At 44.6% G+C, this 16,004-nt stretch overlaps 1 protein-coding gene across 2 annotated transcripts in view; it reads right to left on the bottom strand.

Moving 5' to 3' along the window:
- ANO6 (anoctamin 6) overlaps positions 1–9,592 on the bottom strand; it is a 168,048-nt gene extending 158,456 nt beyond the window's left edge. The window contains exon 1 of one of the 2 annotated variants that reach the window (XM_081129748.1): positions 8,941–9,592. In XM_081129748.1, coding sequence (XP_080985874.1) covers positions 8,941–9,007 — 67 coding nt within the window. In that variant the 5' untranslated portion in view covers positions 9,008–9,592. The remainder of the gene's footprint in view (positions 1–8,940) is intronic. The other variant, XM_081129749.1, reaches the window with a different exon arrangement.
- Between the last annotated feature and the right edge of the window lie 6,412 nt (positions 9,593–16,004).

A 16,004-nucleotide genomic window follows, 5' to 3' on the forward strand; every position in this document is an offset into this window, starting at 1 on the left:
AACAGGTTTTCTGGAATTTGGAGAGCTCAGTCAGTCTGAAGATCTGTGAGAGTAGAAGAGAAAATGCACACACAGTAATTATCTCTTTGCAGAAACGACACTATTCTTCAAGGCCTTTATCTTTAAATACATGTGTCTGCAGCACAGCTGCTGTCGTGATCACCCTTAACCTGACAGTTCCCGAGCACAAAGCGTGACACAGAGCAACACCAGACAGTAGGGGAAGGACTCAGATGCTGAGATTAAGAGTAGCAGTCCCCCTGACTGCTTTTAAATACAAGAATTCATTATGAAGGTAAAATGGTAACTGCCCCTCCTGGAGTGTGAGCGAGAAAGCTCCACGCCAGCACCATACATCCCACCTGGCTTCCTCCTAACATTCCCACAGGGATGAAGAAACAGCCTCAGAGAAGCCTAGGAACTTGCCCCGTGATAGATTCTAAGCGACAAAGCCAAATGCAAACTCAGGTCTTCCCACAGCAAGAAGTTCCTTTTCCCCCCTCACACTCTGCATCAGCACAGCCTCACTCCTGCTTTCTTCCTTTTAATTTTTTTTTTCTTTCCTCTTAGGGATTAACTCCCCCTCTCCCCCTCCCCACCCAAGGAGCTATGTTTAAAATCTCTTACTTTTCCTAAGAAGCATCTAAGATCAATGATTTGTACTGTTTCTATCACTTAGAAACAATGGTGGGTTTTGTTTGTTGGTTTTTCTTTTTTTGAGAAAGAGCATCTTGTTTTACACAAATTAAGTATTTAGGGTTTGTTTACTAAGTAACAGAAGGAAGTAAAATAACAAATGCAACTGTTTCCAATCATAATATAAACAACAAAACTTTTAAAATAATGTTGAGGCTCTGAGTTTTATATGTGGAAAAGGTGCATTATTTTTGTTTACAATTTAGTGGGAAGTAATTTTTTTCCTAAAAAATAAGCACATGCTGTGTGGGGGGAACGTGTTTAAGGTGTGTCTGTGTGATGCCACAAGAAAAATTCAGCCATCATTTTGTCTGTTCAAAGACTGTTTTTCAAACATCTAGATAGAATGTCTGGAGAAATCATAACAAATTCAATTATGTAAACACAATCTTAGTTTATATAAAACAAGCTTTATAAACAAACCTATAATTTGCATAATTATACTTCGTAAAAGAATATTTATTTAGATGACTATGACCTGCGTCTAAAGTTCTGCCAAAGTTAAAATAAAAATTATAGAAATGAGAATTTTAAAGACCAATACTCTTTTCCCCCCAATTTCAAGTATTTGTATCTTAAAACAATGTGGGAAATAGTAGAGTTTCAATGTCCTAGATTGAAAGCATTAAATACAAAAGCAACATCTGGACTTCACAAAAGAATACATTTTCTTTCATTTGTATTTTTGGCTACTGAATAACTTATTGCAGCAAGTTCTTTCAATTAGTATGCAGATATGTGGCCAGGGCAGTAATAAATACCGAGGCAGAGAAAGTTGCCTATTAACCCTTCAGCTTGTCTTCTATGCAAACATTCCATCTGATGTTTTGGCTGAATAGTATTTGAATTGCTCTTTGGTACACGTCCAACACATTTTATTGTTAACTTTTTCAGCTAGTATTCTTCAAACTGGCTGCTTCTTAGAATGGATGCTAATTAATTTTACTTGCAGTATTAAAAAGCAAGATAAAACTAAAGGAAAAGCAGTAATAACAGTAATGATAGTGACTTAAAACAATCGCTTGATTGCATTAAATTCTCAGCCTCTATCTTTACATCTAAGTTACCAACTGGTCAAGAAGTACACCTCCTTGGTTGAAGGTAACAGAATGACATTTTTCTGCTCTAAAACTAGTGATTCTTCCACAGCCCCAGCCCTGAATGCATTGTATCAAAAGCAGATCACGCGGTTTGAATCTCCTGTAATGATGTGCATGGAGTGTGTGCTCAGGCGACTGTTCTGCTAAGAATGTGAATTTAAGTGCTGCTCAAGAGTAGCTTTAGTATGAACACTGTGCAGATTTTTGTATCGCTGATAAGACTCTTAGTAGAGAAAATACTTTTTAAAATATGCAGGCTGTAGCTTTTTGAGGGGCTACAACATTCAGTTAGGTTTTAAGGCTTCTGAAGTTTCTAAATACTTCATGGTTTCTTTAATTTCTTGATTTGTGTATGATAGCATAGCAAACTCATAGGAATTAGTATCAATAGAAAATGTTGGATTTTTTAGAATGTTGCATTTTGTTTTTTTAAAAAATTCTCTAAAAAATTTATGTACATTAAAAAACACAGTGCCTTAACAATGCTGAGTATCTACTATGTGAAAAGTATTATGGTATGCAGGCTGTGGGGTTCAAAGGTCAGTAAGACAGCCCTACCGACCCTCCAAGACTATCAGCTTCTTGCTAAGATGCATCCAATTGACTAGAATACAACACACAACTGAGAAGTAGGATAACAGAAGAAAATCTAAAGTATTATTAGAGTGAAAACTTTTATGAAAATATAATCATTTTAATTCAACCTGCTACAAATCCCACTTTGAGAGTTCAAGACCATCCTTTAAAGCTAGATTGTGGGATTCTTAATAATATATTATCATCTCCCCTCAAGAGTTTCAGAATTTAAATAGTATCTCTGATGTAAATCTTCACAGGAGCTTTTGGTCTGAATGTCTTGGTTTCCCAAAGGAAACATACATGACTGTTGCAGCCACTTGAGAAAAAAGAAGAGGGGTGTGCGTGGAACTGCTTTACTCATTTAGGGCTGAGCTTGTGTCAGACCCAACAAATAAGGAGCATTATAGGAGGAGACTGGGGAACCTATCAGAAAGTAATTTCTGACCCTTGAGTTAGAATCTGGAAGATTAATTGTGACCATGGATTTGAAACTGAAAATAACAAAAGGTTTAGGAAAAAGGGCCAAACTGACTGTGCTCAGAGAGAAAAACGTTAAGGACAGTTTGCTTGTTTGGTTTTTCAGCTGTTGTCACCCTGGTAGAAAAAAAATTATATCTATAAACATATAGTTATATAGATAAACAGATATATGAATGATCCCCTTGCCATAGCAAATAAGGCAAGGACAGCATCCAGGTTTATTCTTTGAGAAATGATTCACATTTCGAAATGCTCAGGACACTCCCTTGTCCCAGCCCCACTCCTTCACTATCTTCCACCTGGCCTAGGGCTGGCTCAGGAACTGGCTCCGTTGTAAACTATCTTGGATTCGCCAAAGCAAGATTACATGCTTTGTCCTTGGTACCAGGACTGACCCTGGCACACATCTTGATTACAGCCCCAATCACAGATTACTGCAATTATGTACTCATGCTCTACCTCCTTTCTAGATAGTGAGGTACTGGAGGTCGCCAGGTCCAGAACCCAGCCGAGCACCTCGTAGAGTATGTATGATCAACATTTTTATAACTGATGACTGGGGAAATCTCAAATGTCACAGAAGAGAATTCTAAGAGGACCATAAAACCGCTATGCATTCTGTTAATCAGGTTACTTTAAAAGAGTAATTCATGTATGCATTCTTTCACAATGACTCACTTGGCTTCTGCTGAATATCAAGCACCATTCTAGGCACTAGGGACACTGCTCAGAACATAAAGCACAGAAGACACCTGCCTTTAAAGGACAGAGAGGAAGAGAAGGGATTTTTTTAAATTATAGCAATGAAATGTCTACAACATTTGGGCTATTTCGCATGATCTCTAGAAAACCCAAATGACCTAGTCCCAGTCCCCAAGCAATGTACACTCTAGTTGTGGGCATAGTTAATGCAAAGACAATAAACAATAAAAACCAAATATGAGGTGAATGCTAATTGGGTAGAACAAAAAGATGAGGGGTGCGAGAATTCATTGGTGGGCACTTTGGGCTGGGAGGATCAGTCATAGCTTTCTGAGTTTGTGACAGGCTTGGGAAAAGGGGAAGTGAGTCTGGTATTAGAAGGGGAATGGTCTGAGCCAAAGCAGAGGAGAAATGTGTGAGACTTGTTGGAAGAACAGAAAATTCTCCTCTCCTGCAAACCTGTTCTCCTCGGGCCACCACTTTCCACCTAACCACTCAATTCAAGTTGGAGACTTATCCAGGACTCTGTGCTGGAAGCAACTTGTCTCTGGAGAACTCATAGATGCTGACTCTTCCATAAGCGCTCAGACTCACTCATCTCTAACACCATGGCCATTGCAAGCATTTCTGAACCTGACTGCTGGAAAGGCTTGCCTCTACCATCTCCTCTCTCCAATCCATTTCCCAGCATGCTGTCACGGAGGGCTTTCCAAAAGGAAATTCAATCCTTTCCTTGAAATCTTTCAGGGGTTCCAAATCACATACACAGTAAAATCCAAAATCCCTAAAATGCACGGGAGATTCTTCATGGTGCAGCCCCTCCTGCCTTCCCAGCCTTGTGACTGCTCCCTTGCACCACAGGTGACTACCTGGAATTCTAGACTCGCCTTCTGATCTCTATGCCACTGCACATGTCTGGTCCTTCAACACCTGGCCCACGAATCCCTCTGAGAAGCTGCCTCCCCACTCTCTGCCCATGGCTGTATACATACCTCAATAATGGCACTTACTGCAAATGCCTGGTTCCAGGGAACCTACCTCTCCGTGGCCAAGGGGTGCATCTCACTCATTTTTCATCACCCAACACCCAGCCCAGCACCTAATCCTGCACCTAGCACAGCAGGTAATGTTGCTCAAGTAATGTTGATAAACCAAAACCGGAGCTAGGACAAGATCTGCAGGTGATTAAACATAAAGTAGGGCCCTGGCCGGATGGCTGGGTTGGTTGGAGTGTAGTTCCATGCGCCAAAAGTTGCAGGTTCAATTCCTGGTGAGGGCACATACCTAGGTTGTGGATTTGATCCCCAATCAGGGCGCTTAAGGGAGGCAACCAATAGATGTTTCTCACATCCATGGGCACCTCTTCTCTCTCTCTCTCTCTCTCTCTCTCTCTCTCTCAAATCAATAAAAACGTATCCTCAGGTAAGGACTAAAAAAAAAACACAAAGTAGGTAGTGAGGGGATAGAGATTGTTTGGGGAGACAGTGAAAAGGGAGCAAATGAAAACGACTGAGAGGGACAGCTGAACCACTATCTCTCAGAGTTGTTAACAGGCCTCTGTCCACCTCCCCCACCCCCCACCCCCACCCCAGTGACATGACCATTAGCTGTGGGGATCAGCCAGTAAACACTTCTACAAACAGCCTGGGGATGCAAAACCACCAACCCTAAACTAAAACCTTTCTGCCTGAACTATCTGGCTTGTTTCTGTAGCCCTCTTCTTTATCAAGAACTCTTTACCTCTCAGTGAAGTCTGAACCATAGAAATGCAAGGAACAAAATGAAACAGCATACTAAATATAACGTAAATATAATAGCTACATTCTCGCTACAAAAGATGTTTCTATCACTTTCTACATCAACAGGTAGAGATGTTGTATTCAATTCACAGATTAATTTGGAGGTGGCAGACTGTCCTCTTGGAGGCAAGGCAGCCAGGGACCCTCTTCTGCACACCAGGCACACACAACCTGCCTCGACATGGGATCTCCACCAGCACCAGTGCAACAGGGCTGCAGGCCAAATATCCTGCCACTACATCCTGGACGTAACGTCTACTGTTGGTTGTTGAAGCTCATGGAGAAATAAGTGGCCTTTTGCAGAAATGCTCTCATGCCAACAGGTTGCCTCATTTGCAAACCTTTGGGCATAATTTCTGTTGGCCATGAGTTAAGCAAATATGGAAAAGACACCCATGGTGAGATTTACCATCTTTGATTCTCTAGATTGGTTCATGCCAAACACTATTTGCTACCTCCATAAGGACATCTTTGTGCTCAAAGTACTGAACAGTTCTTCAAAAGTAGCAGAAACTCACTAGTTTAAAAAAAGAAGCCCCCAAATCCCAGTCTAGTAGAGGACACACTTCCACATATGTATGTAAAACATCTCTGTGATGTAGCTAGGGACAAAATCGAGCTTAAAAGTTTGTGTGTGTGTTTTGTCTCTTGCAATTTAGGGGATGACAGATGTTTTATCCAGGAACTTATGTCAAAATAATTCTCCTGCTTTGAATTATAAAGTTAACATTTATAGAGAGATTTCATAGAAATCTTCAGTACCTGAATGGGTTTAAATTATTATACAACTATTAGTAGTGACAACCAAGTTCTAGGGGAAATACACTAGTCGACAGCTCTAACACAGCCCTGCATTGCAAAACTAGAGGCAGAGGTAACATTTATAATCTTCATTTCACCAGAGTCTCCTCTCCCATAGCTGTAAATTATAATTATTTCATAAAAGGTTGTATACCATCAGCCTGCTTCTGGTAACCTTTTAAAAGGTTTACTGTGTTACAGTGGCATAAACTTTCCATTGGCATGGTAAACATTTTCTCTTGATATACAATCACTGCAACCCACATTACATTTATGTAACAACCAAAAGTTGCTGAGACATAGTTAAATATTTGTTGCCTGATATATGTTGAATTGACACCTATACACACAAAAGTATTCATATTAGTAGCTTATGGAGCGCAGGATGAAGGAGGGGCAGAGATATTTCACTTCTTCTTAAATGTATCTACAGTTTGACTTGGTAGAACTAGCATAGATTACACTTGTAATTATAAATATAAAGAGCCTATTGCCACACACTTAAGATGAATTTTATGATGCCTCACCATGCAAGCACAGACTAGACCATGTTAGTTTTCTTTCTAAACTGAGATCTATTGATGGCACAGGGGGACAAACAAAGCTCAGAGTGTCCTGTTTAATTTCCATTTGGGTTTTTACCATTACTTATTTTCCATACTCAATATAAACAGTTACACTTCACCATAATAAACAAGAGTATTTTCCAATGAAACAGACTGCTAATTTTATCGTTAACTTTTTAAAGTTTGCTCCTATGATTTATATTTTTATGTAATCATGATTTATTACTAAAGCCTGAAGAAAGCATTATACATTATCTAACAGCTGGAGTCACCAGATGGAAAGTGCATTAATCTGTGCAGGTCTTGCAAATCAGAACACCTGGGTTTGAACCTTAACTAGCTGAGGGAGAAGCTAGGCAGATCAACCTGTGAGCTTCAGTTTTCTCTCCTATACAAAAGAAAAACACTATTTGCTACCTCCATAAGGATCGATACCTAATAAATTATTCTCAACCTAATGATAAGTAAAGCTGAACCACGAAGTAAAATCCCCTCCATTCATTTGTCCCTGGCCAACAAGGAAGTTGTCAAGTTCTATGAATTTCAATGAGAAGTGACTGTAATAGATAAGATATAAAAACAATTTAATTGTCTGACTACAGATAAATGGATAGAGGTCACACACACACACACACACACACACACACACACACACACCATGTAATAGTATTTAGCTAAGAGAAAGGAGGAAATCCTGCCATTTGTGACACCATGGATGGAACCTGAGGGCATTATGCTAAGTGAAACAAATCAGACATAGAAATACAAACACTGCATTTCACTTTTATGTGAAATCTAAAATAGGTGAACTCATAGAAACAGGATGGGGGAGGAGACTGGGAGATGTTGGTCAAACTTCTAGTTATGAGTAAGCTCTGGGCATCTAGTGCACAGCATAGTAATTATAGTTAATAATACTGTGTCATATACTTTAAAGATGTTAAGAGTAGATCTTAAATGTTCTCACCACGAAAAAGAAAGGGTAATTATGTTACATGATGGAGGTGTTAGCTATGGTAGTAATCATTTTGCAATATATGAGTATCAAATCAATACATTGTACACCTTAAACTTTTACAACGTTATGTGTCAACTATATCGCAACAGAGATAGAAAAAATAACTAAACAAATAAATAAGCAGTGCCTAGACTGGGAACGGAAGAAAACACACCTAACTCCTAAAATGAAGTCACTTTCTAAAGTTATTAGGGCTTCAGGACATGAACAGGAACTGTTAAGTTTTAAAGTGATCCGGCAAACAGGAAACTGAGGCGGAGTCTGTGGCACAGACCAGCGTGGTAATTTAATCGCCAGTCTTCTGGAGGGACCCGAAGTCATCATCATTCCCCGAGAGTGTTCTCTTTAGAGACCTGGTTTTCTCCTCGCTCCTGCGATTGCTTTCCCCTTCCTCGCCTCCTCCCACCCTTTTGTTTGCTCTTAAACAGCTCTCCCTCCGCTCCTTTTACAACTTGAAGCATTTTCCGACTCCAATTAGGAAAGGGCCGGCCCCGCCCCCAGCTCCAGGCCCCTCTGGACGCGCAGGAAATGCCTGCGGTCCCCACTACCTAAGGGCTTCCACCTCCGATTACCACCTCGCGGGCTCCGCGGGCGAGGGAGGCTGCCGGCCGCGGCCGCAAATCAGTGCCCGGCCCTGCCTCCCCGAGCCCAGCGCCCGCGCTCACCTGGGGAGGGCTCAGGTGGGTCACAGCCGGCTCCCCGCCCCCGCCGGCGCCCCCGTCCCCGGGCTCGCGCGCCCCTCCAGCCCCGACAGAATCCCCTGCGCTAGTTCAAGGCGGAGGAAATGACCCAGAAGTTGTGGTTTCTGAGTCAGGACTTCCGCACGCAGCGGTGCCCCTGTGTCCCCGTGACTGAGCAAGGGCTGGGTCCCTTCCCCGTCCCGAAGCTGTTCTCGGGGCGGCCGCGTGCCCCTCGCCTCCCTGGCCTTCCCGGGGACCGTCGGCCGCCGCGGGCCCAGCGGGGAGGCGACCCGGGTCTGCGGCCCGAGGCGGCCGCATTGCGGGGCCGGGACGGCGGCGCGCGGGCTCCTTCTCCCGGCCCTGGGCGCCCGCCCGCCCGCGCTCCTCGGAGCGGTCCAGGGTCCCCACGAACCTCTGCCGCGGTGGGTGCAGCACCCACGCGCAGTCCCCATCCTCCTCCCGCGGGGGCTCGGGGTTGCGGGGGCCCGCAGCGGCCCACCCCAGGGCGCCCTGGCTCACCGATATCTCCATCCTCGTCGTCGTCGTCCTCCAGCTCCATTTCCAGCAGGACGTCCCTGGTCATCATTTGCTCGGCTTCTCCGGAGGCGGCTCCGAACTTGGCGCGAAGTTGGGGCTCCTGGGCTCCGGAGCGACGCGGCTGTCGCGGGTCCGGCGCCCGGTGGGGGCGGCGGCGGCGGGGGGAGGGGCGCGCGGGGGACCGCGGGGCGGGTCTCGTTCCCGGCTCGGGGGCTGCTGCGCCAACCCCGCGCTCGGGAGAAGCCGAGCCGAACCCGGAGCCCGCGGCTAGCGCTCGCCACTGAGCATGCCCAGTGCGCGCCGGCTGGCGCGGGGCGAGGAACTTCCCCCGGCGGGCTGGGCGCTCGCGAGGAGCCGGAGAGCGGAGGGAGCAGCGGGCGCTCGCGGTCCGCGCGTCCTGACCGCACCTCGGGGAAGGGCGCGGCGGGCGCGCGCGCGGGTGGGAGTGGGCGCGGCTCCCCCGACGCGCTCCCAGGCGGGGCCGCTTTCCGGTTCTAAGGTCGGGGAGATGCACGCGCGGGACTCGGGGCTGTGGGCGCTGCCGCTGCCGAGAAGGGCCCTGACGGCGACCCCGCTGCGCCGCGCCGCGCGGGTACGTGGAGCCCCGGGGCCTTAGAGGGTCAATTCCTCTGACTCTAGACGGGGACCGAGCGTTCGGTAGGAGAACGGGGGAGGGGCATTACCGGGAAAGGAGGCGAAACTCGCAGATGATAAGCGGCAGAAGGAGAAAAAGGCAAAGCGAGATAAAAAGAAACACGTTCACAAAAGGCTGGAGGATTTCCGCCTGCAGCGCGGCTGAGGCGGGAGAAGCGCCCCCTACCCGCCGCGGGCGCTGGCGCAGGGAGTGGCCCGAGCCGGTCGAGCCCGGTCAGGCTCAGTCCCGGGGTCCGAGGGGCACAGGGACCGAGGACCTCCGCCTGGAAACGCTGCCGTAGTGTAAAAAAAACTGTAATGACCCTAAGAAACATAGAAAGTACTGGAATAAAGTTGAGGCACAGAGTAAAAGAATGCATTCCTGGAGACCAAAGGGAACAATAGGGCAGATCCGAAGAGGTTTCTGTGCGGAACACACATGGCTCAGTTTGAACTGCACGTTCCTAGGGTCATTCATGCTTCTGCAGAACTTTTTTCGAAAGGGCTGGTGAATTTAGATGAGTCAGTTTTGACTTCTCAAAAGGGGTAGAGGTGTATTTGAAATCCTTGTTATAGCCATTGTCTAACACTTCTCATTGCAAGTTTTTATATTTTTTTTCCACTGAAGTACCAGAATTATTATGATAATTACGATAACACTAAAGCTACTGTGCATTTTATTTTCCCATACGCATCATTTTTATGTTTATATGAAAGAAAGAAAAAAAGAGAGAGAGAGAAAAAGGAAAGAAAGAAAGAGAGAGAGAGAGAAAAGAAAGAAAGAAAGAAAGAAAGAAAGAAAGAAAGAAAGAAAGAAAGAAAGAAAGAAAGAAAGAAAGAAAGAAGAAAGAAAAATAAAGAGGGAAAGGGAAGGGAAGGAAGGAAGAGAAAGGAAGAGGAAAAGAAAAAAAGAAAAGAAAAAAAGAAAAGAAAAGAAAAGAGGAAAACGAGACTAATCATAACTGGGAAAACAGCCATGAATATGCATTTTAAGATATGGAGAAATCACTTCTACGAAAATATCCAGGAAACACTATACTTCTTAAGGAACCTTTCTGAATAAAGAAAATTGTTTTTATTTTTTTAAATATGTTTTTATTGATTTTAGAGAGAGAGGAAGGTAGAGCCAGCAAGCGAGCGAGAGAAACATCATGGGCTGCCTCCTGCACGCCCCCTACTGGGAATCCAGCCACAACCTGGGCATGTGCCCTGACCATGAATGGAATTGGTGACCTCCTGGTTCATGAGCCCACACTCAACACACCAACTGGGTGAAAATTGTTTTTAATATAAACAGAAAACAATACAGTGCTCTGAAGATTGGTAGAGGGAAGAAAAGATTGAAGAATACAGGGGGAAAAGTGAAGAGGGGGAGAAAAAACTTTTCTTTAGTGAACTCTCCCCAGTGCTTGTGGGACCTACTGTAATAGAAATTTCAGAGGTATTTTGGTTACGTGAACCCCTTTCACAATTTTCACTTAACAAGTGCGTATACAGTGCTTTTTATGTGCTAGGCAGTTCTAAATGTTTTACATTCAGTTATTTAATTTTCATAACAACCCTAGGAGTCATTTCCCCTCTTTTACTCACACACACAGGGCAATTGAGTAACTTGTCCAAAATCACACAGGGAGTAAGTGGCAGGGCTGGGATTCAAACCCAAGCAGCTTGTTCCAGAACTTGTGTTCTTGGCCACGTTATAAACCACTTCCAGAGACATTTCTGAATCCGTTAAAAAAAAAATGTCCCCCACCAATTTTAAACTCTCAAATTCTCATCAACTCTCTGCCACAGTTCTCTCACCAAATGGTCTAGTTTTTATGGCCTAAGACTTCGCTCGAAGTTAATTAGTAGTTAGAAAACTCTTGTGGTTGATTTTGCAACAGGTTTCAATGAGTCATCAGAAATTCTTCACAGATTTTTAGAGTTTACATTTTTCTTGCTTGATAAATGTTGCAGAGAAACTCTGCTGGCCTTGTATGAAAAGGTGACTGTGGCTGGAAGGGAAATGAATTATTTACTTAGGTTAGCTGTGAATCTATTATTAGTAAACTCCATTATTTCATTTTATGTTTTGCAGCTTCTCTCATGCATTTTTTCCAACTGAATAATATATGCTTCAAAAATAATCAAGATAATAGGCCTTTGTAAGAACCACACCTATGACCCTGAAACATTATCATCTATATTATGAATGGTGAAATAAAATGTGCTTAACAACATGTGGCCAGGTTATTGGATTTGCAAAGCTTTTCCAAATCAGAGATCATAGACCAAGTATTTTCTCCTTCATTGGTCTTCAGATTAGTTACAATCTTTCACTGGCTACAGGATCTTTCTCAGCCCATCCCTTAAGTCTTGGTGTTTCTCCGGCTTCAGTCCTCAGGCCTCATTTTTTCCCATCTCCTTTTTGAACTCATTCAGTCTTACAACTTTTCTGTCCATTCCAGGCAAGGCCAGATTCATAGGCATTCAAACGGCTCCTTCACACAGGGCCCTGCTCGCAGAAAGGCTTAATGCTTGGGGTCTTAATGCTTTGGCGAGCGCCAGCTTGAAATTCTTAATGTCAACTTTGAGTTTTTGTTTTGTAAATGAAGTTCAAAGAGACAGTAGAGCTTGTGTGAGTTCACATGCAGTCTGCCTCCTTGGGGTAGGTTCTCCGTGCCAGTTCCCCCATTCCCTGGCACCTCAGCCCTGCCCATCCTCCCCTTTGCCCCACTCAGGACCAGGACCACCAGGACCTGGGGAGACTCGGGCAAGGAACAGGGAAGGTCAGGGTCAAGGTCATACCTATTGTATCTTAGGGTGGGGCGTGGTGGCACCTGTCCCTGCCCTAGACTGGCAGTGCCACAGTGCACCCAGGAGGTGACTCAGTGGAGATGAATCTCTTGCCCATCCCCTACTCCAGTGCATGCTGGCAGGAAAGTTGCAATCTCTTGGACGTCGCCCCTCCAATGTAGTTTGGAGCATAGAGTCTGTGGGAAGAGAAGATACCTAGCTCAACTTCCCCACCCTCAGCCAGAGTGTGGCCTGTCTGTCCTACAAATTGCTGGGAGGGGAACCTGGCAGCTGGTAGACATCATGTGGTCTTTTTGAACAAGGAACTCAGCATTTTCATTTTGCACTAGGCCCTACAAATTGTACAGCTGGCCCTGATTCTAAGATCTTAATTTCTAGTCCAGATCTGCCTTCTGTGTTACAAATGGTACCATGTTTGCCTGCATGTTAGACATCTCCAGTTGGAAATTTGTTGGACATTTCAAATTCAGCAGGTCCAAAACAATTTATAATCTCTTCTCTAAACCTGTTTCCCTAAATCCAGGAATGGTACAAACTAGTTGTACAAACCAAAAATTCGAGAATCATTTTGACTCCTTCCACTGTCTCTTAATCCCTCATATCCAATCAGTTGCTAAATCCAGTTGCATCAACCTCCTGGATATCTCAAACACATCCTGCATTTGTTATCTATTGTTGCATTGCTGGATACCTGCATAGCATGACATTTCAGCAGAAACCTAAAGGAAATAAGAAGTTATGACATGCAACTATCTGAGGGAATGGAGGCTTAGCCAGAAGGAAGAGCAAATGCAGAAGTCATGGCAACTGTGGCATAAGTTACCCCGAAGTAAACATATATTATATCACACAATTTCTGTGGATCAGGAATTTGGGAGCAGCATAGTCACAGGGTTCTGGCCTGAAAGCTCGATGGCTTCTCGATCTGCTCCTAAGATAGTTCTCTTTCAAGACAGCTCACTCGCAGCGGTGCTGCTTCTGAGCAGGAGACTGTCCTTCCCACACGGGCCTGTCCCCAGGCTGCTTGAGCATCCTCATGACACGATGCCGACCTCTCCCACGAGGAGCAGTTCAAGAGAGTGGGCGAGGTGGAAGCCATGACATCCTTCATGACCCAGGCTTGGAAGTCACGCTGTCATTTCTGCCATCGGTACACAGATCAGTCAGCTCTACTCACTGTGGGAGGGGCTCCTACAAGAACATGAATCCCGCAGGTGAGGACCGTCGGGAGCCGTCCTGGAGCCGGCTGCCACACATCCCCACCACCGCTGTTCTGATACATACCACTGTTAAAAAAAAGAAACAGCAGGCCAAGATGGAGCCACTTCTGGTAAGCCACACGACCAAACCAAAACTTAGTGACTAACCTCACTGCAGTTTCAGCCTCTTCCAGGAGTGACATTTTAAACCAATCCGTCTGGAATTTCCTGACCAACACTAGCGAGGTGTCTGCCCGATAAGCCCCCTTGCCTTCTCCATCGGGAAGGTGTCCTTGCCTGAAATAACCCACTCTTTTAACTTCATATCCCTCCTTCTTTCTGCATGTAAAAACCTTCCATCTCAGACAGCTCTTTGAGCACCCTTCTAGTTGCTAAATGGCACTCTCCCTGATTCATGAACTGTTCAATGAAGCTAATTATATCTTCAAACTTACTTGGTTGCATTTTGTCCTTGAACATGACCATCATTCTTTGTTCTTCATTATTGAAAACAAACTATATGCTGGCCACTTTTCTGGGTGTTGGGGATTCAATAGTAAAAACAAAGATAGAAAGCATCCCTGCCCTTCTGACTTTCCATCCTAGTGGGTAGAAACACATAAGCACATGTCAGCAGATGGTGGGGACCAGGGAGAAAAATGAAGCAGGGTAAGGGCAACAGTGACCAATGGCTGGGGGGGGGGGGACTTCCTATGGAGTGGTTAGGGCCTTTCCAATGCGGTGACATTTCAGCAGAGATCCAAAGGAAGTGAGGGAGTAAGACATGTAAGTCCCTGAGGGAACAGAGTTTTAAGAGGGAAATACAGGGCAAAAGCCTTGAGGACAAGCATGAGTAGTGTCTTCAAGAAAGGCACAGGGGCCATGGTGACTGCAGCCTTGAGATGAAGGAGAAGAGTGGTGGGAGGTGAGGATTGGAGGGAGAGGGGAATGCTGCAGATCACTCTGGACAATCAGAAGGACTTGGGCTTTTAATCTGAATAATATGGAAAGCCTTTATTCAAAGTTTTGAATAGCCCAGCCGCGCATGGCTCAGAGGTTGAGTATCGACCTAGGATCCAGGAGATTGCAATTCATTCCTGGTCAGGGCACATGCACAGGTTGTGGGCTCAATCCCCAATTGGGGGAGTGCAGGAGGCAGCCGATCAATGATGACTCTCTCATCATTGGTGTTTCTCTGTCTCTCTCCCTCTCCTTTCTTCTCTCTGAAATCAATAAAGATATATATTTTTTAAAAAGTTTTGAATTGGCATAATTTAACATACATTTTTAAATGATCTTTCTGCGTGTTTTATGAAAAATACACTAGACTGTAGAACAGCAAGTGTAGAAGCAGGGGGGCCAGTTAGGAGACTCATTTTTTTCATTCAAACAAGGGATGATGGTCTTGGACAGAGTGGTATTGGTAGGTGTGGATTATAGATTTGTTTTGAGGTATATCCGAAAAGAGTTTCTGATGTACTGGATATGAGTATGAGAAAAAGAAGGAGTTGAAGATGACTCCAAGGTTTTGACCTGAGTAGTTGGGAGAATGGAGTTGCTGTTTTTGAGATATGGAAGACTACAGGAGAGTGAGGGGGTAGGGGGCCATTTATTGGCTTTTGGACCCAGAAATTCAAGCTTAGACATCCACATGGAGACGTCCAATAGCCTGGAGTTTGGAGGAGAGATCTGCACTGGAGATATAAACTTAGGACTGGGTAAGATTGCTTGAAAAGTTGATCTATATAAAGAGAGAATGTCCAAGGTCTGAGCTCTAGGACTCTCCACTCCTTAACACTTGCACTGGGCAAAGGAGGACAACCTGGCAAAGGGGACTGAGGAGGAAGGAGTGTCCGGAGAGGAATGAACAGAAAAGCGCGAGGTTAAGTAAAACATTTTTCAGAAAAGGAGGAAATGATGTCCTGTGTCAAATGAATCTGGTAAGATGATTTTGTCAAGACTTCAAATTTTCCTGGAACCTGAATAGTTTTCTTCAGGTATGAAGAGAGTTGGCTATTGGATTTAGCAATGGGAGGTCGCTGGTGACATCAGCAGTTTCAGAGGATCGGTAGGAGACAAAAGTATGGAATGGGTTCTCTAATGTGTTTTTTCCAACATGGCAAAGCAACTCTCCAGTTCTCAGTGGACACTGACTGGATATCCTACAATTAATTCAATTCTGACACTATCTACCTGGAGATAGCATCAGATCCCACAAGCCAAGGGCTCAGTCCCACAAAATTGCACCCACTCCACCACTACAGACACCAATCACAAATCCAGGCTGTCCTCTGTGCTTCTGACCAACTGACTATAGATTGGAAATTTCCACGACCCTCAGCTCAGGTTTGATTAATTTGCTGGAGCAGCTCACAGAATTCAGAGAAACTTTTACTTACCTTTACCAGTTTATTA

The sequence above is a fragment of the Miniopterus schreibersii genome (assembly GCF_964146895.1).
Source record: "Miniopterus schreibersii genome assembly, chromosome: 2".
NCBI classification, from domain to species: Eukaryota; Metazoa; Chordata; class Mammalia; order Chiroptera; family Miniopteridae; genus Miniopterus; species Miniopterus schreibersii.